Source organism: Vanessa atalanta, chromosome 20 (assembly GCF_905147765.1).
Source record: "Vanessa atalanta chromosome 20, ilVanAtal1.2, whole genome shotgun sequence".
Taxonomy (NCBI): domain Eukaryota; kingdom Metazoa; phylum Arthropoda; class Insecta; order Lepidoptera; family Nymphalidae; genus Vanessa; species Vanessa atalanta.
The window spans coordinates 4,958,092-4,979,636 of record NC_061890.1 but is presented as its reverse complement, the minus strand read 5'-3'; the positions used below and the strand labels follow the sequence as shown (position 1 = coordinate 4,979,636).

The 21,545-nt window shown below is 32.3% G+C and overlaps 2 protein-coding genes across 3 annotated transcripts in view; one reads left to right on the top strand and one right to left on the bottom strand.

Moving 5' to 3' along the window:
- Positions 1 to 88: 88 nt before the first annotated feature.
- On the bottom strand, positions 89 to 6,867 carry LOC125071709 (vacuolar protein sorting-associated protein 33A). Its single transcript, XM_047682058.1, has 11 exons — positions 6,686 to 6,867; positions 6,412 to 6,611; positions 5,705 to 5,884; positions 5,247 to 5,367; positions 4,618 to 4,771; positions 4,196 to 4,359; positions 3,390 to 3,560; positions 2,784 to 2,909; positions 1,841 to 2,026; positions 1,320 to 1,443; positions 89 to 403 (listed from the first exon to the last, which is right to left on the bottom strand). Exons 1-11 carry the CDS (start codon positions 6,800 to 6,802, stop codon positions 120 to 122), a joined length of 1,827 nt encoding a protein of 608 aa, XP_047538014.1. The 5' UTR covers positions 6,803 to 6,867; the 3' UTR covers positions 89 to 119.
- Positions 6,868 to 9,395: 2,528 nt separating this feature from the next.
- LOC125071762 (small G protein signaling modulator 2-like) overlaps positions 9,396 to 21,545 on the top strand; it is a 47,892-nt gene continuing 35,742 nt past the window's right edge. For both annotated transcript variants that reach the window (XM_047682125.1, XM_047682124.1), the window contains exons 1-3: positions 9,396 to 9,517; positions 14,109 to 14,218; positions 15,714 to 15,866. In XM_047682125.1, the coding sequence (XP_047538081.1) occupies positions 9,499 to 9,517; positions 14,109 to 14,218; positions 15,714 to 15,866 (282 nt within the window). In that variant the 5' untranslated portion in view covers positions 9,396 to 9,498. The remainder of the gene's footprint in view (positions 9,518 to 14,108; positions 14,219 to 15,713; positions 15,867 to 21,545) is intronic.

The window sequence follows — 21,545 nt, the reverse complement described above, 5'->3', positions numbered from 1 at the left end:
ACTTTTTCATATATGTATTTATTTTTGTCTTAGTTGTAGTTACACAAACAACTATAAAATAATAATTTATTACTTTTTATAATATATTCTTAAATAAAAAAGTTATAATTGAACACAGATTATTCAGCTTCCATTAAAGTTTCAATAAAAGTGTTGCCATTAATTAATTTAGTTGTGAGCACTACAAATTCAACATTTGAGTCTTCTTGTTGGCTGATGCTCCTCAATGCGGATATCTCATGGTATGTGCAACCGCCAATAAAGAAGACTAGGATAACTTTCGGGTTTTCTATAGACGAAGAATTTTCACTAGATATGGAGTTGCGCCGGATCATGCGAGGTTGCAGACTCTGTAGTTCATCTAGCATTGGACCGGGAAGCGAGCCCAATACATCTGCTATTCCTAAAAACAAAAATTTACACTACAACGTTAAGTAGCTTAATTAGTAAATTTACATAATGAGGATAAAATTACAAGTCATCATTTATTTGATCATGTTACATGAGTCATAACATCAAAGGAATAATTGGGGCATGTTTGTAATACCAATTGTTATACCTCTGATAAAATATAATCAGTAACCAGTTATTTACAATATTGTAATCATCATTTAAAATAATATACATTTATTGTTTTTTTATCGTTTTCGAGTCTTATTTTGTAGGTGTATGACGTCATACAGCCAGAATTTTTACCGTTGGTTTGTGACAAGATCAACTCAATTGGAAAGAGGATATCAAACTGCACAGGTGTGTCATTCTCATGATCCGATGGGAAGGGCATCAGAAAAAACCGGAGACGGTTTCGAATGCACAGGTGTGTAAACACTTCCTAACTTAAAAATAGCTACATAGCAGTCTAGGTAATGAGAACTTTTTGATGGAAGAAGTCAATAACTTTTCTATGGCTAACCTGGGAACTTAATCTGCAGACTTATAAGCTTGGTCTACAAAATAACTGCCAGATGTAAGTTGAGAAAGTCAAAAATTACTCGCAGTATATAAAACCAGATATTAGTATTAATATGCATATTAAATATAAAAATGCTTAACAAGATTATTATATTTTGGTTCAAAGTTGCTGTATTGTATGTAAATTTAAACAGCACTTTGTGTATGTGAATAGGAATAAATTATAATGCGTTTGAACTATGAACGCGCTCATCTGTACGGATAAGATTTAAAAATATCTTTTAGCATTTTATAGCATGATTCTTTTGGATGGTTATAGGTATCACACTACGACTAACAGCAGTTACGTTGTACGAGGGTGTAAAGGGTGAAGATAGTTGATAACAAAAACATATAATAATCATTACCTGTCCATCCCTTATTCTTTGCAATGTGCTCACTGAGACGTACTGTCAAAGGTATATATTTGCTCGAGAGATAACTCTTCTCCTTTGCATCTAGATCCGATTCATCTACAGTGAGATGTAAAGTCTGTAAGTAATAAATTATTAGTCTTATAACGATGCAATCAATAACATCTAATATAACTTAAAAGTTAAAAAATAGTATTAAACGTAATAAGAAAATCACCGGCAGGCCCAACATAAGCACAAAATGCGCGATCAAGCAATATTCTGGCGATCTTAAAACGCATTTGGATTGATTGTTTGATAGATTGTTCTGATTTCCTGTTTAAATCCAGAACATCATTATTGTTATTCGCACGTGCTTAGTGTTTATGATTTATATCGAGTTGTGTGGTGAATATGAACATCGTGAGGAAGTCCGTGTCGGATAAAATTCTGCCACATATAATACGCATTAAATTGCAGTAGCGAAGTCAATCCGCTCCAAAATTTATTTTCTATATTAGAAGAAGTAAACTTACTTTTCTTAATACAGCGTACTGTCGGGTCCCGGTCTGTGGTTTCAGCAGACCACACTTCTCTAGATTGCAGAGAGTCAGCCAAGTATTAAGTCCATATACTTGAACGAGTTCTCGTTTGTAATATTCTAATACTTTTGGTTTTAAACCTGATCCAGTTACACACTGAAGACAGATCAATCGAAGAACCTAGAATATATTTTACATATTCATTATACTCACATAAAATGAAATCATAAAAATGAAACATCTATTTAATTTTTATTTTATTAGGATGTACTATTCGTTTCATTTGCACTTAAAATTGGACCTTTTGTGATGGAGCACCGTATGACGTTAAACGAAGTTTGTAACTAAGTACTGTTAGCAGCGACATAGAAATTATTTTTTGCATTAGTTTATCACACATTATGGCCAAAATGAATTTGAAAAACGAGTCGTGCTCGAGAAATGCTTACTTTTACTTGTTTTCGTATGCATTTCTTATCGTTCATTTAAAAAAAGGCTATGAGTGGAGTAAAATATTTAGTTATTGCACTATTTAAATTAAAAATAAATAAACTTGATAACTATTATCATTGTGTACTTTCTTACCATAACGATAAATTTGATATTTTTATTGCTATTTATAAAAAATATTTTTACATGATTTTTATAAATGACCAATAATTGTGTATAAGAACTATGTTTATATAAAAAACGTTCGAATTATTGTTTTGTTCTTTGAACGATTTCACTAAAAAAATAATTTATACAAGATAATCTAAACCGTAAGTACTTTATTATTTATTTTATTAAATACAAGCGATTGTTTTTCTGACACTACAGAGAACATTATCGTGTAACACGGTCCTAATAATATTTGGTGTAGACGATCAAACTTTTTGTACGATATGTTTTTAAGCCATCTAAAATTCCTTTATTAATATAAATAATATTGTTTTACCTTAGTTAGGGGTGCCTTTTGAGCAATGAGGTCTTCTATAAACGGGCATACTTTTTCATTATCAATGCAGTTTAAAAAATCCTCTTCACATTGTATTGTATCGTGAAATTCAAATGAATCTGTAGTCTGTAAAATAATATTATTAAATTATACAAAGGCTGATGAAATAATGCTTAAAGAAAAGTATAAAGTCAAAGCCTGGCTCATTGGTTCAAGGTCATCTAAAAAGTTATGGAGAGGGATATGCTCTTATGTCATTAGCAATAAGGTGATTCGACAGTTGAAGTAATCAATAAAGCCCATAAAATAAGAAAACCGAACTCGTCAGTAGCTGGCTGGTGACATTTGTCAAAGAACAGATAACAAATAAAGTTGTTTTTCTGTAACGTAAATGACATGGGGTTAGATGAAGTCTTGATTCACACAAAATGTCTGTTTTCCTTTCGAAAATTTCAGTTAAAATAATATAATAGCTTGTTTTGGGAGGATGACATTTATTATCACTTGAGTATTATACTAGATAAATCGATTTTTTTCAAAAATATTTTACATAATATAAACAAACAAAAACCTATCACTATAAACTGAACATTCTAGAACATGTACCTCTTTAATGTATTCTGCAATCGCGGTGTGCACGGCCAATGATTGCTTATTGGCCAACATTTGTGGTAAGCGCGACACGAATTGTTTTATTTCCTGTACAGATTTATCGTTGTGTCTCTCGTCCAATTGTGTCTTGATAACGCGAGCTTTCTTTGATAATGCAGCTCCAACCTACGATAAGAGAAAATTAAAATATTAAATTAATAGGATGGAACCTTATGGAACGAACTTATAAGTAATGTTTGCAACGCTATTGAAGTTATTAATTTTATTTTTTATGATTAATGTAGGCGGACGGGAAAATGGGATGCTATCTGATGGTAAGTGGTCACCGCCCATAGGATTTCTTACTTCACCACCAACCTTGGGAACTAAGATGTTATGTCCCTTATGCCCGTATTTACTGGCTCATTTACCTTTCAAACCGGAACGCGACAGTACTACGTATTGTTGTTTGACGGTAAAATATCTGAACTATGCGTGTATTCTACTCATACATAGTTCTCTAGAATACTGTCAGATATATAGATAAATATTTTGAATATTAATTAAATCTCATAGACAATTATTATGTCTATTTACTAGTAGCTCATAATTCAATGTAAAATGCTCATTTGTTATCTGTTATTGTTTGTAAAATAATTGTTTATTGATTATGCGTATTTTACCAAGGTAAAGGGAACTGAGGCTTTTTCGCCACATACTCATTTTTCTTTAATTTTGTCCTGTTTGGCAATCAGAAAGTTCTCTCATTCTTAAATTCTATCAGAAAAATCAAGGGACGTAAAGGACAGGCAGACACTTACCACGGTAAAGTTACAGTCCCTTAGTTCTGTGAACAGTTCCTCACCGGAGTTAAGTATTATGCGTTTCCTTTCGCGCGCGGTCACTTCGGGACTCGCGTCGTCCGGGCTCACGAACTTGTGACCGGGGAATGTTGCTGTTGTGCTCTTTATACCGTATAGTTCATCTACATTAAGTGGCAAAAAAGGTTTAAATAAAAATAGATTAAATAAAATCGTCATTAAATAAGAAAGTTTATTATTTTTTTAATATACTAGTTAACAGCAGTGGCTTCAACTAGGTATATGAAGGGGTATGTGTTCCAGGTGTTAGATACATTTTTCCGGGACGAAAAGTAACCTATGTGATATTCCAGACTATAATATCTCTGTGGCAAATTTTCGGTACAGCCGTGTTGGCGTGATTTAGTAACAAACGTTCTTACCAATTAATCCCTCATAGTTGAGTTGAGTAGACATAATGCTAGTGAAGTCTATAGCACGGTCTAAGAGCAGGAGCTGGTCGATACATGCAGTGGAGACGCCACGCGGACTAGAGCCTTGCTCTTCTTTGTTCAGGCGACAAAGGAGGTCCCACACCTATAAAATAATAGACAAAATACAATTTTTGTACAATTAGTAGTTAGTTTTAAAAATTAAGAAATAGTTAATATTTTTTACAGTGGCTATGTCAATAGGCAGTGGTGACCACTTTAACTTTCTTCTCTTTTATAAAAAAGGCCTATAATTTTTATGACATAAAAAATAGTAATTATAATACTCTATGGTAGAGTTTTCAGACAGTATTTAAAAATGGTAATTTACAAAAAAGCTTGAAGTTTGGATGAGATAATAAAATTGTAGGAACATAACATCTTTAGTCCCAACTATGTTCCTACAATTTTATTATCTCATCCACTCTTGCCACTGACCATGGGTGGTTAGTGACAGAGAGAATTACTTCAGTGCTCAGGTTGTAGGCAACGAACTAGTCACCATCAAATGGTCTCTTAGCTAAAACATTTGAACTTAGCTAAAATATTTATTGAATGTATCTAAAAAAAAAAGTCCATACTTGTTTAGCAGCCTGCCCTTTTCCATAAACTCTAGGAATTATACCATACAAATGCTGTATAGTGCGGATTGCTTGTGCTGCATTGTACAAGCATGTGGGATCTCCTTCCAAATAATTTTCTCTATAATCAAAATATTTAAGTAAATATAACAATATAAATGGTTTCAATATGACAATTAGAATATTTTAGACATTATTTCTATAAATATATTTATTTTAGTTGTACAACATAGTTTATACTACTATTAGTTGTTGAATGTGGCTTTGATGGCGTTTAGGGTTGGTTGCCAGGTGTTAGGCAAGATCAAGCTTGCTTCCTAACTAATTTAATCAAATTCTGTTTGGTGGTTTGGCCATGAAATAGCATCATACAGACTGACAAAATGAGTTAATTTCGCATTTATAATATTACTACAAATATATACTATAAAATAAACAGATTATTATGATTACCTTACCTGAAGTCATTTTGGAGTTCTAGAGACATAACATCACTGTCAAAGGGGAATATATCACACTTGAATTCCTGGAGTGAAAGATTGGCTAATACACTTCTGTTCTTCAGATGTTTTTCACATAGTTCACTCTTTCGTGGTACAAAGAAGAGATGAAATTCAACTCGTGAACTTTGCTTTGACCTATGTAACACAAATATCATTACATTATGCCATAGTAAAAGTGAATTTTAACTGGATGTTGTGGATTCTAAGCTTGCTGAAGATATTTTTGTTTACAATTGTCTGGTATATCATGGTGAAGAAAAACATTGTTAGAAAACCTGAATGTTGTAGGAGAAATTTACATAGCTAATAATTGGTGTATTGCTCATGTTTTATTTGTAAAATGTGGTGAAGAGTTATTTTTTGTACAAATGAGATAAAAAAAACTATTATTTAATTTAAAATGTTGGTAATAATATATCTTTCATATGTACTTATTTTGTTCACCAACATAGGGTTTCGCTTCCTGGATCCTCAGGCAATCATCTTTTTTTACTTAATTTTCTACTGGAGTTGAACTATAAATGTGTGTTCATAATGAAAACAGCTATACATGTTAAGCCAGATACAACGACTGAATGTGGTCGTTAAGCCACTTCTCGCTCCATATAAAGTCACCAAGATACAGTGTTTATATTTCATTTTTTACTAAATAGATTACAAACCTTAAAGAAAGAATGTAATCTGCAACAAGATCCATTAGTACAAGCTTTGGCCGAGCAATAAATATGATGTGATTGACAGATATAGTAGGCAGACTGCCTGGTCTGAGAGGAAACATATCAGCTACTTCGTGTTCCTTCAACACTGAATATTGAGCTACGAGACCAACTGGTCCAGCAAGCCACTCATCCCAAATGATTACCTGAAATCGTTATCGATGAAATTTTTTTTTAATTATTTAATTTAATTTCATAATTATACTTTTAATTAATTTACTTTTTTTCCTTCGCATATTTGTAAGAGATTTAATAACTCTTTTCTCATCGTTTCTTGTAGTATTGCGACGTTCAATCGGCCACCCGATAAATGAGTACACATTTTTGTCTCCTTCATGTTTTGAATCAAACTTTATTATTTACTGTGTATTTAAAGGTACTTTGTCTGTTTATCATTTACGAAATACTATTGACTTCTGAAAATCATGACACTGACATTTTGAGTCATTCTTTATTATTTAATAGGGTAAAGGTATTAAACCAGACAGCCACCCTTTAGATCAATTCTGTGTTTTTTTAAATATAACTTAAAATAATTTGTGAATAAATTTTGAATATTGTATAAAAACTAACTAATTGCAGAATGAAAGAAGATGATGCTCATAGGTTAAATTGAGCTATAAAAATTCCATATTTTTGTGACCAAAGTAAAAAACCGAGTGCTAGTCATAGAAACTAATCGTTATAATCAAATTTGACATGTTTATTTAATATGAATCATTTTTGTATGTTTTTACCGGGCATTTTAAATGTGTTATAGAAGGAGTATATAAAACTACTTCCTTGATTATATTAAAATAACGTGAAAGTATAGCCTGTAAAAAGATATGATTTAGTTTATTTTTTTTTAGTTTTGTGTCCTTAAGGTATTTATTATTGTTACATTATCAGTGTTTGTGTATAAAATAGGTTAATTATTGCATTAGCGCGGTTAAAGAAAATAAAATGATTAGATTTAATCGCAGTCATATATGGCAGTCACTATAAAATTATAAATCGTAAACGGGCTATTCGAGTTTTATGAACTGAGTTAAAAAATAGCAAAAAGGTGAGTTATGCTTAAGTAATGAATTAAAATTAAACGATATTATAAAGTATCATCGTAAGAATTATCAAAAAATTGCAATTCAGTTTTATAATAGGATTATTTATCCATATTTTAGGTACAGCGGATGATTAAAAATATTAAACAACAGGATAAAAAACTGAAAATACAATATATGTCCTAAGAGTTATAAATAATGTCGGTTGCATTAAACATTTATTTTGGTATAGTTGTATATAATTAATATAATAAGTATAAATATAATCGCTCGATTAAGATATTGATTCGTTCCACAAATACAAAAACCTGGTTTATGAGGGTAGATTTCGAAAACGTGCAATCAAACATCATATTAGGTACTTACATTCATTCATCATATTAAGTTTTGTGTGGTTTTACTCAATAGCCACATAACCTTTCCGAGTCTCGAACGTCTATAAATTTAATGCAAAATACAAATATCATATATATTAAGCATTTAATATCCACCCTCGTTGTACCATGTAACCAACAAGCACAAACTTTTTCGGGTTTCATGTCCCAATAGCCGACTCAACGGTTAAACCACAGTTATGGATATAAATCCACCCTATCCATTTCGATCTATATCTAAAATAAAAAAAAACAATAAGCACGAATCATATGTTAAAGATAAACAGGACAGGGATTATTAGAATGTTATATAATATCACATTTTCCATCAAATAATGAATGAAATAAAATTGCGAGTGAGACTTTTGACTCAGAAAAAGTGATTTGTCTTTGTAAAATAATATGATGTCATTTAGGTACATAAAGACAATATTCTTATATTTAATACTCTTGTATTATTTTATGGTACTGAAATAATGACTAGGTTTAAGTAGGTAGGTATAACATGTTTCGTGTCTAGGGCTTCATAACAATTTTTTTTTTTTTTTTTTTATGTCATAAAGTGGCAAACGAGCAGGAGGCTCACCTGATGGAAAGTGACTACCACCGCCCATGGACATCTGCAACACCGGGGGGCTTGCAGGTGCGTTGCCGGCTTTTCAACAAATGGATAGTTTTAAAGAATAAACAAATTTCATTTTAAACAAAATATGTGTACTGTGGTGACTTTTAAGTTTGGACAGGTCGTAAAGTTTTGAAACACATTAATTACGATTGTGAAGATTACAACTGGAAATACCCCGTAATTATATATGAAAAATTTAGTTACTGGTAGTACTCACAAGGGATTATTATATAATATTTAGTGGTTTTAATAAAACTCAAAAAAATACATACATAGAACTATTATCTATCTATCTAATACCCCTTTATACCCCTGCTATTATTTCGATCAACTAATAAAAATATATGTAGAGATATATACTTATACATTTTTTTAAAACTTTAATTATTATATTATATAGCAGCAAAAAACGAAAAAAAGGAATTTCCCCTTAGCGTCCATTATTACGAAGCCCTCGAAGTATAAACACAAGCACATTTAAATTAAATTAATATGACGAAATTAATTTTGTAATAACGTGTATTTCTTTTTATTATTCGTCCTACATTTACATTGCACCTGATCTTGCTGAATTTCGGCACACACGTAGTTTGAGACCCGCTGAGTCAGAATAAAAATTTGAAAGGAAATATAGAATAGGATTATATTTATATAAATTGCATACGTATAGGATGAGCTTAGTATTTTAAACAACACGCTTCACAATCTAGCCAATCAAATATTTTTTGTTCGGTACGTGCCCGAATTTCAGAGTAGGTAAAGTATCATACGATAGTTATGTTCGCTGTTTCAGGACCTATTCACTTACGTACTGCTAGCAGCCGACTGCGCGCGGCGCGACATCGATTTTTCCACTAAACAAGCCATTTTCAACCATCAGTGAGATTGTAAACACGTTCTGTACGGTTCGGAATAATAAAATCGAGATAAGTGAGATATGTGTGGTTCTTCGCGTAAATAATGCGATACAGTCGGTCGGCTTTTAACGACAATGGCCGCTCAAAATAAAGGTATGTATATGTTAAATTAAAAACAAAAAAATATATATATTGTATAAATTGGCACTCATTCCATTTTTATTGTAATGTAAATATTATGGTAATAGAGTAAGGCCACGTTTTGTAGGGCATTCTAATTGCTGGAGTGTAACATCGCTTTGACATAAATGATAACGGCGGTTGTGGGCGAGTACGACCATGTGACGTTTAAGTGTTTTATGTTCGACGATAAAGTTTCATGCATTTGTATATACGGGTATTCATACGGTTACATACACAAATATTTGTAAAGCTGTTGTTTATTTCACAGGTATTCATTAATAACATAAATAATTAAGTAAAGTCAACGATAAATCACTGTACTACGATACTTATCCACCTTTAATCAAAATATATTTATATTTTGTAACATAAGAGTTTACTTCTGACATATTTAAGAGTAAATAGCGATGAATAGAAGATGGCGTTGGGAAATATGATTAATTATTATTTATACGAAAATGCTCGGTCATATATCTCTGTACTATCATAGCTCTCGCATGTTTTAATACAAATGATATATGGAAAACATGATTAATATCTTTAAGGATATTCGGTATCCTTTAAGATTTTCTTAAGGCCGAGAGCAGCTGACGCGTACTAAGTCATTAATCTTAGTATCCCTGTATCCAAGTTCGGTTTAACATGGCTTAGAAAAATAAATTTGTTTTCTAACGGACCTTTAATCTTATTTGTTGAAGCGAGTACTTTATTGAAGCAATTAATTTCACATTTCATTGCACTCCTTATTATAAGTTTGTAGATAGGTAATCGTTGAATGCGATAAAGCTCGTCATCAATTGCTGGTGCAATGAAAAATTATATAAGTTAAGTAGCTTACGTGTTATTATCTTTAATAGAACAAAAAAAAAGATATTTAATTTTAAATGAATAAAAATTTAATTTATATATTTAACAAGAATATATTGAGTATTACTTAGGAGAAACTTTTAAAAGGTGCCTGGCTTCCTGGTGGAATCAGAATCCGCCACACGGATTCTGCGGTTTTTTTCCGACGGAAAAAAGTCTTTTGGCGGTTATGTCGGACCGATTTTGTGTGTACCGGAATGTTCACCTATGAATCAGGGCTTGATAGGCTGGAGTTCTGGCTCATTCCACCTCCACGTCTACGACACTGTGCGGTGGCCTTGTATCGCTGTCACCGTTATGACTTTCGCGGTCTCCGCAGAAGAGGACTGTTGCCGGCGGTAAGAGCGTCGACTCAAATAGGTGTACCGTAAACCTTGGCACAGTGTTCCTGGCCCTACCACGTTGGGAAGCAGTCGGCCCACGTTCGCAACGGCATTGATAAACCTTGGCCTGAGTTGTACAAAATGCCGCCCGAGGCTCGAACATCTTTCCAGGATCGGTTGGACGTTGGGACGTCTAGGAGCGGTGATGTTTCAACTTCGGCCAGGCCGGCTGTCTCCTGGAAGCTACATACATCCCGTTCCACCCCAGCCCGGCTTACTGTTATCCGGGTAGCACAACATCCACATTACGGAAAAACAGGGTTTTGTAAGAATCAGTCAATCCCTATGGAATAATGCAGGCTATCAAACGCTGGACTAATAGTCCACAGACAGAGGACCTGTAACAGCCTCATGAGATAGGTAGGTTATCCCATAGTATCGAAGTGCCCCTCAGGGAAGACTCTCGAAGGCATTGGCCACATTCATCCCAAGACCCCACCGTGAAGAGAAGTACCAGGACTGAGCTAAATGGCATTACCGTCGCATCAGTCGTTCGCCATGGTCTTGCTTTGCTCGTGGCATGAACATACAGTACCATGCCCAGGATGCACCAGACGGAGGGGTTACTGTTCTGTACCTTAATATTTTATTACCTAACTCGACTTTTCGGATAAAATAATAAGGTATAGCGCAATTTTTTAATATCATGAGACTTGGACAATTATAATACAGTCAGAATTATCTACCACTGTTATGATAATATACATCTTAACTGTCGCCCAACGTATTTTTTTATGCGTTCTTAAAAACTTTGTAATGAACCTGAGACTATTGGTCCAAACTGCAAGTGTAAGTAGGAAATGTTATTTAGAGAAGACGATTAAATTATGTATTTAAGTACAATACATACCGTGTGACAAATTTAACTAAAGTACCGACCGTATAGAATCCGTAACTTTTTGTAGGATAATGAATAGGGTTTTATAACAGGATCCCAGTAAGTTCAAAATGCCATCAGCAATCAGTATGTAAATGTAATGCTTATATATTTCAAAAAAATAATTAGATTTCATTTGATTTAGAAAGTATAATACATATTTGGTATATTTTTGATACTATCTTTATTTTTAACATTAAACTTAAATCCGTTTTTTTAAATACGTGTATTGCGTATGTACCTTCATAAATATTTAATACACTTAATAAAGGATGATATATTGCTATATAGGGACCAATTCTTTTATTTTTTTTTATTTTTTTTTATGTCATAAGGTGGCAAACGAGCAGGAGGCTCACCTGATGGAAAGTGACTACCACCGCCCATGGACATCTGCAACACCGGGGGGCTTGCAGGTGCGTTGCCGGCCTTTCAGGAAAGAGTACGCTCTTTTCTTGAAGGTTCCCAAGTCGTATCGGTTCGGAAAAACCGCCGGCGAAAGCTGGTTCCACAGAGTGGTTGTGCGAGGCAGAAAATGTCTTAAAAATCGCGCTGTTGTGGATTTTCGGACATCTAGGTGGTGCGGGTGATATTTGGAATTTTGACGAGATGTCCGAAGGTGAAATTCAGCAGCCGGGATTAATCCGAACAATTCCTCGGAACATTCCCCGTGATAAATTCTGTAGAAGATGCAGAGCGATCCAACATCTCTACGCAAAGCCAAAGGATCAAGCAGATCGGAAAGGGCTTGATCGTCGATAATTCGAGCCGCTCTACGTTGGATACGGTCAAATGGAAGGAGCTGGTACTGGGGAGCACCCGCCCAGAGGTGAGAGCAGTATTCCATGTGAGGCCGAATTTGCGCCTTGTATAGTCTTAGACGATGGGCCGACGTGAAATACTGTCTTGCCTTGCTGAGCACACCAAGCTTTTTTTATGCCAATTTGGCTTTGCCTTCCAATTGACCGCGGAACTGAACGAGACTCGAAACATCAACGCCAAGTATTCCGATACTAGCTGTAGCGGCTAACGGAATGTTCTCGAATCGTGGAGATAAGACAAATGGTGTTTAGATTCGTCTGTTTAGTACTAACTTTACAAACAATTTTATTAACTAACTGCGATAAGTTAGTGAGTTTGTATTTAGTTTACATAACTACATCATAATCATTTCCATACACGACCATATACTAGTATATGGTGTATCACCCTGTGTGGTGAGGTTTTTACTTATACGTCTGGGTACGTAAAATAATGATAGCCCGAATATAATAAACAAAATTCACTAATAGATACTAAATACAAAAATTAAAGTGTAAAATAAATCATATATAAAGTACGATTAGTAAAAATATATGCTAATATAATATATTTCTTCCGCGCTTGTTATCTATAAGCTACAATGAAATAGGTATATTTATTTTGAGGGCAAATGAATTGTTTGTATAATGACAATTTAATTTAAAAAGCGTCAGTTTATGGTATTATCTGCCATTGTGTATGAAATTTTTGAAACAAATATGTACCAGGGCAGTCACTTGTCGTTCGTATTTCCTATACAATTAAGGTACTATATTGTATACAATGATTCTAAAAAGAATATGTTGTGGTATATCTAACTTACTTTACGCTTTGACCCATACTATAACCAATAAATATTGTTTTGAAATAAAACTAGTTTTTTAACGAGTCTGCCCGTGACCACGAACACTGCAAAGTGCTCGAAACGTCGGGATGTTAAAATAAAATAATTAATATACGCGATTAAATCCGTTAAAAAACTAGTTTTATTTCAATGTGTAATAATCGCGAAAATCTAAGACAATATTAAATATTGTTTTTATGGTAATAGAATTTCATATTTCAACGTTAAGAATAAACGTACTTCATTTTTATAATCATGTCGTTATGTACTTACCTTGAAGTCGATGCTTTGAGACTTACAAAGAGCTTTTAACTTGCATTTTAAAAGATTTAGTTTGCGTTTTATATTTTGTATTTTATAAAACATCAGAGATCGCCTACTGGAATACGCAGATCATAAACGAAGGTCCGGGCTTCAAATTGTTGCGATCTCTACGTGTCTCTTTTACAATGAAGAACATTCAATTAAGAACTCCTTAATGCCTAACAGAATATTTAGCAGAGAAACTCATGTGTTACATAAACGAATAAGGTTTTGTTATTCTTTGAAAATATAAATCCTTTACAGGCTTTATTATCGCCTAAGAATCACAACATTCGATACTACCCTTGCCCTTAATCGATCGGTCGGTTGTCTGAGTTTAATGAAATTCAGAATTATAGATAAAATCTTAAGGCTACATATTGGATATTTTCTATCTCGGAAAATGAAATAGACTCCCTGGGGGTGTTATCTGCTCGTTCCATTGTATACTAATTTGGTTTTATTTAATATATTTTTCTTGTACAGTTGAAAGTGGGTCGGAGGAGATGCCGGCGACGTCGGCTGACCCGAGCACTGAACAAAAGGATCGATTGATAGCTGCTGTGAAGAAAGAAGTTAAGCAGTTGATGGAAGAGGTAGATACGTTTTTTATTAAATAATATGTAATTTTTTTGGTACTTAATATGTAATGTTTTTATTTATATATATAACATTGATGAACGCCTTGCCATGACGATTATTTTAGAACTTTTTTTTTAATTTTTTAAAGTAATCAATTATTCTCCAACAATAAATTGGTTAGCAAAATCAACAATAATATTTAAGTAATATGTAGTTTTGGTCAAATAGGACTAGAATCATAAAAAATACGAAACATTAAAAAAAACCACAACTTGTTTTTATGAAGTAGGACAGTAAGTTTATTGCTGTTGTGAACGTTTAAATAATAAAAACCTTTTTTAAAAGGATATATTATTGTAATGAGTTCCCAGGCACTTGTAGACATTATTTGTAAGATTTCGAAAAGAGAAAAATAAGCACTACAATCAATTTCCAATGGGCGAAGATATCGAGTAATATACAAATAAGAACAAATCCGATAAATATCCACTCCTTTTTCACCCCCACCCTCACCCTTAGCCTTGGGTGGAATATTTTCGTATAATTTATATAAATTCATGTTTACATGTAATATTTATTTATTATTAAAATCTATTTTGTGAAAATTTCTGATACCGTTAAGTTTTTAGTAATAAGATTTGTAGTAACATGTGATTTTATCTTGCGACAATTTTACAATAAAATATTATTGAGTGTTTAGGACAAAAGGTACTATTAGTAATAATATAATGTTATTACGATCTGCCGTCGTATTAGTATTCTACGTTAGCGCTGCCCCTGGGCACTGTAAAAAATCCCGCCCCATTATTGAAATTTTGGATAAAGGAGCAGAAGAAAATTTATTATACAAATTTTTTATTATTATTTATTTTGAAAGATAAGGAAAGCATTTACGATAGATGGAAAATTTCTTTTTTCTCGTCCTTCTAATTTATCACCTCCTGAAAATTTGCCGCCCGGGTCACAGATGTAAATCCAGAGCTATTCATATTCAAATATATTCACAACGTGTTTTAAGCGATTGATATATTATTATCTTTTTATTTTTTATAATTAACAACAAGACAACAGCCAATACAGTATAAAAATATAAAAAAAAAAAAAAAAAGTTTATTCTATTTAGTAGACAGACTGATACACAGTATTCAATTAAATAAAGCTCCCATTTCGGAAAGTGGATATGTTATATCATCGTCGAGAAAAATAATTACTTTACTGTAGTAAAGTCAGCATTTTAATTTGGTTTGAATTGATTTGATTTGTTTAATTAATTAAACCTTAAGTTTATCGTGTTATAAGTATATGGCTTCGTTTTTCACTTTTAAGATGAACTTTTTATATTTCATTTAAAAGTTTCATTCATACTGCTCTTTACAAATTTATTTAGAAGTTAATTATAACATTAGAACTGTGAAACATTTATTTCCCTTTTTAAAATGTCTTTTATCAATTGTACGATTATATTTAAGGAGATTTAAAAAGATGATAATTGGCATATTGACATGACAGGCTGTTACGCGTAAATTTGTTCATGAAGAAAGTGGAGGGGTGACTGCACTCTGTGGCGCGGTGGAAGCATGCCTCGGTCAAGGTCTCAGACGCCGCGCACTCGGCCTCTTCAAGACCAGCTCGACTACCGCCCTGTTGCATAAAATTGCTAAGGTAAGCCTTTTCGTTAAAGTTTGTGACTTTGTTGACGTTATTTTTTTGTCAGTAAAACTAAATGAGCTAAGAACTACACTTGGTGGTAGAGCTCTGTACAATTCCGGCTGTGTAGGTACTATCCACTCTGAACGTATTCTAGCGCCAAGTAGTAGTACTTATGGTGGTTGTTTGTTGTGGTTTGAAGGGTGAGTGAACGAGTATAACTACAGACACAACGGAAATAATGCTAATGGGCAGTGTTGGTGGTCTGCCAGTCTGCTCTACTATTTTGATTTAAAATAACTAACACTTAATAATAAAATATTTTTTTCTGCCTCTTTAAACAGACATCAATTTATACATCTATACATCGTTAATGCACTCAAAAGGGTAGATTTATATATATAATGCTAATAATACTATATACTAATACTGCAGAATCCTCCGGCAAAGACCTAACTCTAACAAAGTCTTCTGGGATGTAGTAACTACTGGGATATAGATACTAGAAATAACAATGAGATTAAGACTTAGACAATTTTCCTCCTTTTTATGAATTCCTCACAATGTTATAGAGTGTAATATCAAACTTTACATACAACGTCTCTATAAGATAGGCACTGTCGAATGACATTTTATGATATACAAACGAAATGATTTAATGATTTTTATACGTACGATGATGTAACCCCAGCCATACTTGAAAATCAAATTAAATATTTTAAAATTATTTACAGCTATTTGAGCAATAAAATTACTTACCGATGGTAGGTAATAAATCCATTGACTCATTCACTACCCTACCAAATTATTTACAGTTTGTAGGAGCACAATTACACGAACACAAAATAAACTTGGTCGAACGGCTTTTGGTATCTAGCCTACTTTTAATCAGTGGATACAATCCAAAAAGTATATTACATATATATATTATATAAAAAACCGCCTCCAAAATTCCTTCGACGCAGTTAGCTACTTATTAAACCTATTTTAAAATTCGGCTCGCTTCGCTCTAGCTACGTTATTTGTGAATGTAGTATGTGCTTTATGTATATTCATTGCATAAGTGGTCATTCTCAGGCTGAAACAAATCCAGTCTAATACAATTCATTAATATTTGAATAATGCCATTAACTGGTGAGTCCCATTTCAGGATTAATTACGTTTTGCGATGGCATTACACAACTATTGTATTTATCCAATATCAAGACGCTCCCGCTGAACTATTGTAGATATCTTTTATATTATTATTACAATGAATTTCTAGTCTCGTATATCCCTTAATGCTTTGTATATAATACGTATTTATTATTGTAAAGGCTTCCGGCACAGACCCAACTCACACTAAGCCCTCTGGTGTATTGTCAAATATGTAGATACTTATCATAGACATTGACAATTCCTACTTTAAACACTTAATTGGGCAGGTTCCTAGCACTTGAGTTTTAGACGTCCTAACTTATTGTAATATCATTAATTCAAAAGTGAGATTGTTTGTTTGTTTGTTTGTTTTTTTTTTTTTTTTTTTTTTTGTTTGTTTGTTTGTTTGTTTGTTTGTTTGTTTGTTTGTAACGCTTTCAAGACTTAACTTTTCAAACGATCATCATAAAATTTACACACAGATCACGTTTTCAGAGTTTTAAACATATTAATAGGTTACCTAAACTAACTATATAACCTTACCTAATTTTACCTAATATATTTCCTTCACACACGCGGTCAAAGCCGGGGGCGGAAACTAGTTTTAAGATCATTTATTTAATTTCTGTTTATCTTGTACTGTTATCGTCCCTTGTATTTATATTTATTTGGTGGTAGGGTTTTGTGCAAGTCCTTCTTGGTAGGTACCACCCACTCATTATATATTTTGCCGTCAAACAATAATTAATATTGTTTGGTTCTGGTTGGAAAGGTGAGTGAGCTAGTGTCCCTTGTGTAGGCTACACAAGGGACATAAAATCTTAACTTCCAAGGTCGGTCGCGCATTGGCGATGTAAGGAATGCTTAATATTTCTTACTGCGCTAATGTCTATAGGCGGTGCGATCACTTACCATCAGGAGAGAAATTTGGGCATCGGACTACCTTTATCATAAAAATCTATACTATATGTCTATGTATTACACTGATTACGTAAATCAGTATATTTACATAAAATATATAACTACGGTCCCACTGCAATAGACTTTTTGCTTATTATGCAAATCAAAATGGCGTTTCATTTATCAGCTTAATCAACTTTTGACATTGGTCATTCGTTACAGTAAAGCTTTAAATTAAAAGTATGGCTTCGAATGAAATGTTCTAAGAACTTGTTGCATTCAATTGTGAAGCAAACGACTTTTGAATACTTAAAGGTTTGCGAAGGTTCGTGATAAAGCAGGCTTCAGCTGAACTTATGTGTCAAGGCCTGACACTCATAACCTAGTTCAAAAGGCATATTATAGTTTCTCGGACTTTCGTTTTACCTTTTTTTATTATTTTGTTGAGGCTTGTTAAGTCTTTATTTTTATTTAAGTTATATCAGAGCCGAGGCGACAGAGGCTAGAAGATGTGAATCTGAACCGAGGATTACCAGTTTAATCTGGGCAAGCACTAATTAATTTTCACGAGACTAATTTAATTTCATAATTCATGACGTGTTGGGTGGTGAAGGAACTCATCATGAGGAAACCTTTCATCTGTCGGGTAAAAATCTTCCACACGCATCCTTGGTGGATATACATTCATATGGAAGATTGAAAGGTTAACATCTCCATAAAAGGCCTTAGCCCAACAGTAGTACATTTACAGGCAGATTATTCGTACACATATATAGTGCTGTTCTAATTACCACCGCATTATATTAAGCTCACCATTTTAGTACTCAGTCTATTGACAAAAAAATTAATAAGGAAGGATATTGCATCATTTTGAATACCTCGATGACGCCCTTTGCCTGGGCTGATGTGTGGCGGGATCACAAAACTGATAAAATTTTAGAGATTGTTTTTAGTCAATATAAATTATATTGACTAAAAATAATCTTGTTGAGCATAAGAAATACACTTATTTTTCTTAGGAAAAAAAAATTATATAAAGATATAATATAAATATATGAACATCGAATGTTTTCGTAACTTATTTTAAGTTTTTTTTTAATCTGGTTGATTAAACTTAATCACTTGACATATTTAATGTTGCGTAAATGCTGAAAAATGCTAGAATATCAACCACACGCGATATATTTAATATTCCTCTATCAATTATATTTGATTTAATTAAAATCTGACATAAGAGTTAGTTATGTCAACCACAAAATATAATTTTATTACACCAAGCTCTTTATTAATCTAAAGCTCAAATGAATTATTTGAAAACCAGTTCGAAACTAAATTTTAAAAGCCACAATATTTGTATAAAACTTGAATATCCACAAATTCAAATATCTTTATTAAATATAGAAGTATTCCTTTTTTATTTATTGTCAAAATTATACCAATGGTTCAGAAAGAAACACCTCAGATCTGAAAAAAAACAAAGAATAGAAAAATTTTTGGACGTTTTCTTAGTCGACGTTTGTTGTAAAGGCGTACCTACACATTGCCTCACAAATAACTTACTAATTCTGTGTAGTCGGATAACAGGAATTATTAGTTTTTGTTTATTCCTTGTATTAACAGCGTGCACATAAAAATTTCTAGAAAATTCATTTATTAAGAAGCGATAGTCAATAATTAATAAAATAGTATTAAGTATTCAATGTAAATTAATATCCGAAAATTCAAATGCAAGTGATTTAAACGTATTATATTTTATAAGATATAATATATAAAAGATATAATATATAATACGAGATAAATTAAAAAAGACACTAGCTTAAAAGTAAAAGTGTAATTTTCTAGATCATTCCAGTTGTCTAAGTGCAAAATAAACCTCAAGCGATACGTTTCCTCGACCCCTATCAACTAGTATGAAATGTAGCAATCGTATAAATGCAATGTCTAAAAGTTTAGAATTAGATATATTTATACATTTGTATATATATAAATAATTTGATATTTATTATATATTTAAGTAGATACTACACACATTTGCTCTAGTCGAACTATCAAACCCCACTCAAGCAGCCGATGCATGCTCTCTCCTCAATATGAGGGACAGTCTTTGCCCAGTAGAGATCCATTTATGACACAAAACTAAAAGCATTTCAGCCCCAATAACAAAGTTGAATATAAAAAAACATTCTTATACCAAGAATCTATAAGAATCACTTAAAATAATGTTTTGTTGAAATAACACGATGAAGTTAAGTGGAAAAGGATGTTGTTACTTAATATTATTAAGAGCATCTATTTTAAAATAAAATATGATATTTTGTTTTGTCTGTTCTTTTTAGATCTTTTATCTCAAAACTTGTAGTAGATTGACAATTATATAAACATTTTACTTTTTTATTTTTATCTTTTTTTTTATCGTTCAAATTTCTTTTTATTTAATAAGTAGATCTTGAATAAAGTTTTTCCGTTCTTTTTTTATACAATCCTAAGGCAAAGGTCTGTTTCCGTGGTATAGAAGGGTTTAAACGATTTTATTATTTTTATTTTATAAATCTCATGTCTTACTATCTGTTTTGTTTGTGCCTCTTAATAAGGTCGTGTTAAAATCCTTTTTTGATTAGTATTATTTGTAATCAGTGATGCTATTCCGGGCTCCAAATTGTTGTATATTTCAACTGCGAGCAATTATTATCCGACCCGAATGGATGCGGAAGACGGATAACCGAAGGCGCACTTTGAGAGAGGACTATGTTCACCAGTAGATTGTGATTTTATTTTTATTTCCTACATTATTATAGATTAAGTTATAGGAACCCAAATTGTCTGTTTTATTCGGATTAACAGGTTAATGTACGAACCGTGTATTTTACGTATCTAATCTTTTTTCTGCATACAATTTTTCACTATCTGTATTCGATAACTATAAATTTAAGATTAGAATGACCTCAAAATATTTTATAGTTTTACATACTTTATGAAATTAAATTATCTAATAATGGTATTATATTTTTACCAGCACTAAAAGTGTGTTCAAAGTTTCAGCACAATTGGTCGAAAGTGGCTTAGAATTCTGTTGCAAAATTTGACCTATAAATAACAGATGAAGCTGAACAAAAGATTCGAGCGTTTTTCCGTATAACGTTGGTAAAACTAATACACGTCTACTTCAAGGCTGTGTTGACCTTGAGAAAGCTTATAGAAAAGAATGCACATATATTTCAATTGAAGTAATAAACTCTAGCTTAATTCGATTTAAAAATAATAAAGTTAGAATTAGGTTGTCGCCTTTTATTACAAAAGTCTGTTTAATTATAATTAATGTTTTCTTTTTTTTTAATTTTTCCATTGTTGTGCTACGTATCTTGAAGTTTCAATGTACTTCACATTTAGGTTTCTTTTAGTTTTAATAAATCATTATGTTATTTGAATAACTAATCAAATAGTGTTTCCAGATATTATTGTGTTAATAGCTGCATTCAATTTTAATATACATTAAAAATATATATATGTTGATGAAGGTTTTGTTCCAAATAGCATTCCATCTATATTTCTTGGATTACTTTGCGATTCTACCCCAACCATTGTTTATTTTATTTCAGATTTCATTTCGCACCGCGCAAATACGAAATAATTGGAAACAATATTTTGTGGTCTCGATTG

Excerpts from the sequence above, each read along its gene's own strand:
- LOC125071709 (XM_047682058.1), bottom strand. The coding sequence starts at position 6,802 with ATGAAGGAGACAAAAATGTGTACTCATTTATCGGGTGGCCGATTGAAC. Across the intron at positions 6,612-6,685 it reads AAATATGCGAAGGAAAAAAA|GTAATCATTTGGGATGAGTG; the intron begins GTAAATTAATTA and ends TAACGATTTCAG. Across the intron at positions 4,772-5,246 it reads AAGGGCAGGCTGCTAAACAA|GTGTGGGACCTCCTTTGTCG; the intron begins GTATGGACTTTT and ends ATTATTTTATAG.